Source organism: Syzygium oleosum, unplaced genomic scaffold (assembly GCF_021117445.2).
Source record: "Syzygium oleosum isolate NSW1041296 unplaced genomic scaffold, Sole_v2.1 Sole_v2.02, whole genome shotgun sequence".
NCBI classification, from domain to species: Eukaryota; Viridiplantae; Streptophyta; class Magnoliopsida; order Myrtales; family Myrtaceae; genus Syzygium; species Syzygium oleosum.
In genome coordinates, this window is record NW_026607486.1 from 1,709,986 (window position 1) to 1,720,250 (window position 10,265).

The 10,265-nt window shown below is 37.0% G+C and overlaps 1 protein-coding gene across 1 annotated transcript in view; it reads left to right on the forward strand.

The window, feature by feature from the left end:
* The window catches only part of LOC115663696 (putative laccase-9), a 96,174-nt gene extending 87,903 nt beyond the window's left edge, over positions 1-8,271 (forward strand). The window contains exons 2-5 of the mRNA XM_056307468.1: positions 4,268-4,391; positions 4,858-5,009; positions 7,715-7,999; positions 8,032-8,271. Of these exons, the coding sequence (XP_056163443.1) occupies positions 4,275-4,391; positions 4,858-5,009; positions 7,715-7,999; positions 8,032-8,074 (597 nt within the window). The 5' untranslated portion in view covers positions 4,268-4,274 and the 3' untranslated portion in view covers positions 8,075-8,271. The remainder of the gene's footprint in view (positions 1-4,267; positions 4,392-4,857; positions 5,010-7,714; positions 8,000-8,031) is intronic.
* Positions 8,272-10,265: the final 1,994 nt, after the last annotated feature.

Here is a 10,265-nt window from a genome sequence, read left to right on the forward strand (position 1 = left end):
TTGTCACAAATATATTAGTTTGAGTTTTTTGGGGAAATTTGTCACATATGTATCGGTTTGAGGTTTTTGATGGTCAATAAATTAGTTTGGGGTAAATTTATCACAAATATATCGGTTTGGAGTTTTTTGTAGTATTAATCCAAAGTTTTATAAAAAATTATGATATCTATGTAATTTTATTATTACAGACTCTTCTGCAAGACTCTCTAAATCGTTGCCTTGTGTATTCATGAGATTTGAGGATAACATCTCTATCTTTCGAGAGAGAAATAATGACACAAACAGTCCCTAAAATTTGGCATAATGTGTAATGTGGTCCCGAATTTTTAATTTGTTCAATGTATCCCTAAATTTTAGCCAAATGTTCAATGTAATCTCTGAACTTTTAATTTGTTCAATATGGTCCCTAGACTTTTGATACATGTTCAATGTAGTCCATGAATTATACAAAAATGTTCAATATAGTCTCTGAACTTGAATTAATGAAACTATACTGAACATTTTAATATAGTTTAGGAACTAAATTAAACATGTACCAAAAGTTCATGAACAATATTGAACAAATTGAAAGTTCAGAGATCACATTGCACATTAGGTTAAAGTTTAAGGATCATATTGAACAAATTAAAAATTTAGAGACTACATTGCACATCGAGTTAAAGTTCAGGAATTATTTGTGTTATTTTCCATTCGAGACACTACTAATCTTTACTTTTGATCAGTTTTAGGAGGATGTTAGTCATGTATAGTAATTTTTTGTTTGCATTAATTCCTTTATTTACTATATAAATTATTCACAAGTTCTATGCAAAATGTATATTCTTTCAGTGGACCACACATTTGCGATATATTGAATCAACAACTTTAACTAGCAAATTAATACCGCTATAAGAGAAAAATGTAACTTTCAAATCATTCAACATTTTTCTACTATTTTTACATGTAATTTAACTTGACCCATGCATTACGTTGATATAGTGTCCGTAAGTTCTTCAAGTGCCTTTCTCTTTTCGTTTTTGCTCATAAAAAGGGAAGTCGAAGATAATTTCACATGCCAGTATGTCAAATTCAACCTCTATCACTTTGTTTGGGGAAAACCGGGCAACAATTCACCAAGAACTAACCCAATCCATAATCAATTTCTTCCTCAAAACTAAACCAACCAACATCGACTTAACCCCAGCAACAAACAGCAATAGAACCTCAAAATAAGTAATGGAAAACCCAATGCGGTAAAAATCACGGATTGTCCAAAAACTTCCACTAATAACGAAAAATAGTATGCTACACAAGTGTTCCTCTCTAGTTACACGCTAGAGGCGCAACATCAACAATACAACAGTATTTCATTACCATGAAGGTGGATTAACACAAATGAAGCAAGAACTCTAGCCGAGATTGGAGAAAACGCGAGACGACTTGGAGATGGTTCTCAACGAACAAAACTGATCAACTCGTAATCTTTCAGTCTCACGAACATACTTAAATTTAAGCCAATTCTGACAATGTTTGGCCGTCAAATATTGCCGAAAGCCGTTGCCCTCTTTTTCCTCTCTTCTCCATGCACTTTCTCGATGAATACACTCTCTCTCTTGGTCTTTTCTCTCTCCTCTTGGGCACACGGTAAATAGCCCACTCTTTTTTACTTTTGACTCTTCCGTCTTCTTTTTTAATTTTAATGCTAACTGGGCCCTACGGAGGCGGACTCAGTCAACTAGAGATGAGTGATTCCAAGTTCCTTACAGGTTCCACGTAGAACCTGGAACCTACCATCAGAGACAGCTTCCTCATTTTTTGGAATCTGGAACCTACCCATTGGAACCTAGAACCTACTCTGTCACAGGTTCTAAGATCTAACATGTTCTTTTATTTATTTATTTCATTTTTAGTTAAACAAAACGAAAATGAATGCAACAATACTGAACAAGCTTGTCATTCACAAAAGAGAATACAAAATACTAGTTTTCATGGCATTACGGTTCAATTAAATACAATTAAAATGAGAAGTCATTGCATAAATCGATACTAGAGATGAGTGGTTCCATATTCCGTACAAGTTCCACCTGGAATCTACCCATGAGAATAGATTCCTCATTTTTTGCAATCTAGAATTTACCCTATCACAGGTTTTAGGTCGGTTCTAAGGTCTATCTAGGTTCCACCTGTATTATTAATTGAACAATTACAATGAATCATCACCTTTAATGGGGAAATTGTCCAAAAAGTCATAAACCTATTGCACTTTTGTCAATTCAGTCCTAAACCATTTAAGTTTGTCAATTGAGTCCTAAACCTTTTCACTTCTTGCCAATTGAGTCCATCCGGCTAATTTTGGCAGTCCGAAGCTGACGTGGACGCCGTCTGGCCAACGTTGACGTGGTAATTTTAAAATTTTTTTTGACTTTTTTTTTATTTTTTAAATATTTTTTTCCTTTTTTTTTTCTGGCTTTCTTCTGTCTGGCTGGTTTGGCAGCCGGAGAGATTGACCTTGTCGGCCTTTGGCGAAGCTCGCCCCCGCCGGCCACTGGTGAGAGCGAGCCTCGCCGGCCCCTAATTGGGCGAGGTCGAACCTCACCCAACCTCGCCATCCCAACCCAGGCGACGACGAGGTTGAGCCTTGCCCAACCAAGGCGAGGCTTGACCTCGCCGTCGCCTGGGTCACAACGGCGAGGTCGACCTTGCTAGATCTGGGCGAGGTCGAGCCTCTCCCAGCCAAGGCGAGGCCGACCTCGCCGTCGCAACCCAGGCAAGGGAGACCCAGGCAATGGCGAGGTCAGCCTCGCCCAGCCAAGGCGAGGCCCACCTTGCCGTCGCAACCCAGGCAAGGGAGACCTAGGCGACGGCGAGCCAAGGCCGACCTCGCCGTTGCCTTGGTCGTGACGGCGAGGTTGGCCTCGCCGTTGCTGGGTGAGGCTCGACCTCGCCCAGCCAGGGGTCGGCGAGATCAAGCCGGCCTCTGGCTGGTCGTCGAAAGAAGGCCAGAAAAAAAGAAAAGAAAAGGAAAAAAATTAAAAATTTCGAAAAAAATATTAAAAAATATTAAATTTTGCCACATCAGCGGTGCCCAAACGGCCGGCGCCGGCTGGCGTCCACGTCAGCTCCGGGCAGCCAAAATTGGCCGAATGGACTCAATTGACAAGAAGTGAAAAAGTTTAGGACTCAATTGGCAAACTTGAAAGATTTAGGACTAAATTGGCAAAAGTGCAATAGGTTTAGGACTTTTTGAACAATTTTCCCTCTTTGATGACCACCACTTGCTGCTATAATCCACTAACCACAACTTATATTTAGACACACGAAGAATACGAAACATTAACAAGTTATAAAATGAAAGCTCGTACTAGCGGTTCTAGATTATACACTCATCATCGAACGCCATGAAACACCACATGATTACGCGAAGACATAGACCAAGAAAAAGCACAAAAAACTTGTTTAGGCTTCAGGTTCCAGTTTCCAAGTTCCAGGTTCTTTTTACCTAGAACCTGGAACCTACCAATCGAAACAGGTTCCCTGATTTTTGGAATCTGGAACCTACCCTATATATCTTGGAACCTGGAACCTATAGGTTCTCACTGGTCAGGTTTTCAAGTTCCAAGGTAGAACTTGGAACCATGCTCACCCCTACGGCCAACATACCACCTCACATAATATAATTGTTCTCTAAGTAAATTAATACTGTAACTTGCAAATCACATGACATTTTTCTTTTACTTTTACAAGTAACTTAAACTTGACCCGTGCATCATGCGGATACAGGGTCTTCAAGTTCTTCGAGTGCCTTTTCTCCTTTTCGTTTTCGCTTGCAAAAAAGGGATGTTAAATATAATTTTACATAAGAGTCCGTCGAATTCAACCTTCATCACTTCATATAAAGTTAATCGTTCGCATTCTGACAAGCCAAGATCTCAGATTCGAAAAGAACGATGGAAGAGTACATGAACGCCAATCACATGCTTCGAGTTCACTCCAATTGGCCCTCACACAAATTAGAAAACCAGCAAAAAAAAAAAGCAAAAGAAGACGACAAACCCTATAATAGAAGATCAATCCCACACGTTTCGATTTCTATGGCTGCGCGGTCGGAAGTCTAATGCCCACCAGAAGTTCTGCAGTCACTTGTAGTTCCTCGGCCTCGACTGTCAGGTGCGCACGTGACTCGACCGCGGCTCGCATGGTCGTCTCTCTTCCCTTATAAAAGCGCGAGCGCGAGCCCATATCGATCCCGCCCGATCAACACGTAAGAAAAAAGACTCTGTGTGTTGACGAATCGCATGAAGATGGCGATATTGTCTTTCTCCACCACCATTTCTCTTCACGCCACGATTCTCTTTCTTCTTGCAAACGTCCTTCACGTGGCCCGAGCCAGTGTGCATTACCATGACTTCGTAGTAAGTGCTTTTGTTCATCAATCGCGTGGTGTAACGTGCTCTTTTGTGCGAAGTTTTGCGTCGACGATCATAAAACCGATGCATGCAGGAGTGTTTTCTAGTTGCTTGTGGATTTGTTGGCAGTGTTCCTGCAAGTAACCAATTTTGACGAGCGATATTTAATGAAATGGGTGACGTCGACTGGTATGCTACGTCGTTGTGTCTCGGTAAAAAAAGAAGGCGGCAAATATTAGTATCTGTGTGACTACCTTCTGTAGATGATGATAGGTCATCTTTCATTACTAATTGTTCAACATATTCTATGGACTTCTTGAAGACTACGCATGCATGCACCGGGTCTGTTTTATTTCAGGACAAATGTATCGTTTTCGTCGGTTTCTCGACTGAAGTCATCGTGCTCTTTCTTTTTTCATTTACTTTTTTATCTCATTATTTCTGGTTTTCAATTATTTTCTTTTTCCTGCAGCTGAGGGAAACCAACATTACGAGGAATTGCACTACCATGTCCCTTTTGACAGTTAATGACAGTTTTCCAGGGCCGGTGATTCGGGTACGCAAAGGTGACCTCGTTTTCGTGAATGTCCATAATCAAGGAGACTACGGTGTCACACTTCATTGGTAATTTCATTTTGTCGAACATCTTGCCATCTCTTTACTCTCTGTGTTCGTCTGACATGCGCTTGTCACTCATACTTTATGGTTTTAGGTTGAATATTTTCTTCTTTTCTTGTTTCACTGAGATGACAACATGAATGAGAAAACAACAACAAACGGCAATTGGAACAAGATCGTTGTTTGTGGAATTTGGTCCGGTGCATATTGATTACATGAATATTCTGGGAAGGGGAGAATGAAAAACTGTACTACACATATTAATCTGGCAAGAGTAATCAAGAATAAAGAACAGTTTAGTAATCCAACTGTGGTCGTCGGGATCTTGGTCCATTCAAGGGGCTCAATCCGTCGACAACGTTCAATCAGTTAAATGCTTCACTTGATTGTAAGTCCCGACTGAGGTCGGCATCTAGAGTATCTTTTTCTGCTTTGGGTTTAGGGTTGAGTCTTTCAAATCTGTTCATTGAAATAATATAAATGTGAAAGCGGAAGCGAACCAGGGAAAAAAAAAAAGAAATATCTGAGAAGATAGATTGAGCCAATGAGAATCCAATTCTTTTTTCCTCTTGTTGAAAATCTAAACCGATAAGTCATAATAAGAACTATTAAAAACGCATAAAGAAGAAAGTAAGGCATAATTCGAAAAGTCAATACGATCGTAATCCCATAAACTAAGAGTCAACTTTCTATGCTCAAATTTAAGTTGTTTGAAAAAGCACGAGTGATAAGGCATTTTCCAAACAAATCTTTCACAAAAGAAGACTTCGTCAAAGAAGCTTTTCCTCTAATAGGATCCCTTTGCACAAGTCCTCCAATCACTTTTCTTTTTATTGGAATAATAACTAAGCTTGGAAACCAGAAGACTCCTGCTATAGGTCTGATTTTGGCTGAATCATATGTTTGCTAGGAATAACCGATGGAGGTCCTCAATCCTTATTTTTTTTGTCAAACCCTAGTTATTTACGTAGGATGACAGATTCACTGACTTTTCATACGACCAGCAAGAAAGTATCGAAAGCAAGTCGGACATAAAGATTGGGATCCCACGAATAGGCTATGGAATAAGAAATAATAACGTATAAAGGATTTTCATCCGAGACAGGCGCAGGTGGGAAAGCATTGAATGAAGTACTTAACGCGGAGTGATGGGTTGTGCCCGTGCAAGTGCCCATGAATTTGTGGGTCATTGTTTTTTTTTCAAGTCACATTTATAAGTCACCACAGACGAATATATTTATGTTGAATTATTGATATCGCGAATATATCAGTTGAGGCAAATATTAATGATGAACTTTCTCTGAGTTAAAACAACCCAAAAATGGAAGAGATTCCCCAGCTAAAAATAGAATGATGTGGCCACGCGAGCTTTAACTAATCTCTAGGATTCGATCAGTTGATCAATTTTTTTTTTCAGTTCATAAATTAAAATATGTAAAACTTCATAATATATAGCTAAATGATAAATAGATATATCTCGATTTTCAACATCACGTGATTATGGCACATTAATCTTTAATGATAACTTCACAGTTGTGGCAATTCATTTGGACGTTGGTGAATTTCCAGTTTATGAATTGTGTGTCAGCTATTCTGAATAAAAAATACATGTATAGGTCAATAACTTGAACTTAATCATTTCATAAGGTTTGTAAAATATTCTACGGGCATCCGAAGAAGTCCTTTCTTCTCTCAAAGTCAGACGTTTTTGTCTCGCCTACCAGTAAAATGCAAGCATGGACTTTCTCAGTCCTCCTGATTTCTTCCTTTATTAGCCAATGAAAGAAGGGTTATTTAATATGTATATATTCCCCTGAGGAGCGAACTACCGGTCTGTATGTCCTCGTACTGCTCCCTGCGTATGCCTCTGTCCACCATTCTTATAGCCAAAACAAGAATTTGACAAATATTTCTATTCGTTACAAAATTGATACAATAAGTGATGTAAGGAACTTTATTGGGTATTGAATATAACCTACATATTCAAATATCTATACTTAGTAATCTATATTTAAATGTATAAGCAAGTGAAATTGCCACCGCTAAATCTAAATTTCACTTGTTTAATCTATTTAGTTAATACAACAAATAGAAGATAAATATAATTGTTTAAGGAAAATGTTGATCATTTAGACAATACCAAATAGGTTTTGGTTATTTTATTGGAAGGGAATTGATAATGACATGGGTGGTCCTTGAACTTTTATTAAATGTTTAACTTAGCCGTCGAGCAATCTTTTATTTAATATTGCTTTGAACTTTCGAAAATCCAATCAATATATAAAAATTTTAACACCGTTAATCGGCGCACCATAATTTCTGTTAACATGATGTTAGATTTGCTATGCTGACATCCATGTGTCTTTCATGCAACACACACACACACACACACACCTCATTATTTTGGCCCAAAAAGAAAAGATCACTACATCGAGTTGATTTTTGAAACTTCAGAGACTCGATTGAAGAAAAAAAGTTCGGAGACCACATTAAATATTGAAAAAAAAATTCAAGAACCACCCGTATAATTAGCCCTTATTACAATACCATCCAAATTTTTTTTTTTCGGTTATTTCTTGGAGTCAACTCTACTTGTACGTTGCTTCTCTCTCCAAGTGGTGTTCTTTCTTTGAGCTGCTAAGTAGCCATTTGCAAATACATATCTAGTTTTGAGGCAAAACATGTTTAACTCAAGAGAGTTAACTTTTCAGGCATGGGGTGAAACAACCAAGAAATCCATGGTCAGATGGACCTGAATACATTACTCAATGTCCGATCAAACCACAGACAAATTTCACATATGAAATTAATTTCACCGATGAGGAAGGAACTCTTTGGTGGCATGCTCACAGTGATTGGACGAGAGCTACAGTTCATGGTGCGATAGTCATCCTGCCAAGTGAAGGGTCGAGCTTCCCTTTCCCCAAGCCAGATGAAGAAGATATCATCGTGCTCAGTATGTACTTCAGAAATTTATTTTTGTTAATTAAGATACTAACTATACTCCCCATATCCTTACCAAAAAAAAAACTATACTCCCCATATTATTCTCTAAAAGCCTGACTTTTTGAACAATTTGTACCCTACACGCCAACTTCAAAAGCATTGAACTTGAGATGGTGATCTCACTACCAATAGAAATGGCAGTAGGTGAATGAAACTATGGGAAACTAGATATAGAGAAAAAGAAAACAATATAAAATGTTGAGTTAGCGGTACTGGTTTGTTAAATATGTGGAAGTGGGTTGTTGGTTTCTTTGTCTTTTTATTCCTTTTCGAAGTTTCCTGCGTTGACCGGAAAGAAAGTCGGAGACATTGAATAGTCAAATTTTATTTTCCAGAATGAAGTACAAGTTTGAAAAGAGCAAATGTGGTTTAGTGTGACAGAAATTTATCAATTTCCAAAGGAAAGCTAGGGTTTACAGTTTTGTAAGGCTTCGGAGTCTCATTAAGGTATGTAAAATAAAAAAGTAAGGCAATGATCAAGCGCTGAAAGAGAATGGGAGGTTCTTCCTGTAATTATTTCTAGTTTGGATCATAGCATTCTTACACCACATAGAAGGGGGAATTATTCTATACGGTAAACATGATCATGTAACATGCTTTTTGAAAATTATGTTTCTCCAGTATTTTGTTGCCTTAATTGAGAAAAGCAGGTAATAATTGATAATTTCTAGAAAACGGTGATTTTTTTTGTCGGAGTGAAGTGGTAATTAAAAAAACGAATAGGCATTGGTAACTAAATCAAATAAGCATTGGTAATGCAAAACTAGTTGGTAACTTTTTTTTTTGTTGGTCATTAGTTGGCAACTTAATCAGGCAAAAATTAATAATTGTTCTAAGTGAGGTTGGCGAGTGGTAAAAAGAGTTGGTAAATCTAAAAGTTGACTAGCAAGTCAAATATAAATGGTATATCAGGAGGAAATTTGAAATTTTTTTTATAAAAAGAAGACAAATAAACGCCGGTAATCAACTCAAGTGAGTTGATTTCTTGATTGGAGAAAAGTTGGTAAGTCAATCAAATAATTGGGTGGTATAATAATTGGTAAATTTGTGGCATTAATAAGAAAAGTAAATAAAAGTTTGTAAAAGATAAGATAATTCTTTTTTGTCAAAGATAAAAGAAGTTGGTAATTTGAAAAAACAAAATAATCGTCAGTCACTTACTCAAAGAAGAGTAACACAAAACTAGTAGGTAAGTTAATATGAGAATAGCTTGTAATCACTTTAATTAAGGTTGATAAATTCTAAAAAAGGATGGGTATGTAAGGCAAATAAAAGTTTGTAACTCGATATGAAATTTGGTAAATTTAAACAAACAAATATAGCTGGTTAGTAACTCAAATGAGTGTTGGTAAACCACAATTAATTGGTAACCTAATGGTTAAAAAACTTGTAAGTTACAAGATTTAATATTGGTATATTCATTTAAGAGTTCGCAAATTTAAGCCAATTGCAAAGACCAATATAAGTGGTAAACGATAACAATAGTTAATATAAAAAAATTGGTTAAACATTGGTAAGTAATTCAAATGAGAGTTGGCAACAAAAAAATAGTTGATAGTTTTAATGGGAAAAAAGTTAGTAAGTCACTCAAATAGAAATTGGTAAATACATATAAGAGATAATAAAATTTAAGGTGTTGGTAAGAAAGATTATTAAAAGTTGGTAAAAGATAAGAAAAGTTGGTAATTTGCAAATTGTCAAAAGAGTGAGCTTTCATAAAAGTGTTGGTAAGTTATCAACAAGTTACCGAGAAATCGAGCAACTATTAATTTTCTACCCATAATTTTTTGATACATACCAACTCTTTCAAAAATCTTCCACTACAGAAAAAATCCATTTTTTCGAGGCCCGAAATAGTAGAATCATCCTACATATGAACTGGTGGAATTCTTCACGATCAAGAGGAGGTATCAAAATTTCAATCAGGGGTAGGACCGCTTGTTGTGCGAAACTTTTCAAGGACTAGCATCGTTACCGAAACTAACCACGTGAAACGCACCTATTCAGATTTGGATTTACTCTATGCTTTCATTGCTTATTGGGATCGTTCATTGAAGCTTCCACACTAGTGGTAACGCATTTGTTTTAACTCAAACGAGGACCATATGGACCATTTTCAAGTGAGATTCGACTAATTACAAATGGGTTAAATTACATTTTAGTTGCATTACTTAAGCCATCAATCTTTGTGATGGTTTGTAGGTTCTTGGTACGACGAAGAAAGACTTAACGAAGTATTGAATGAGGATTTAGCGG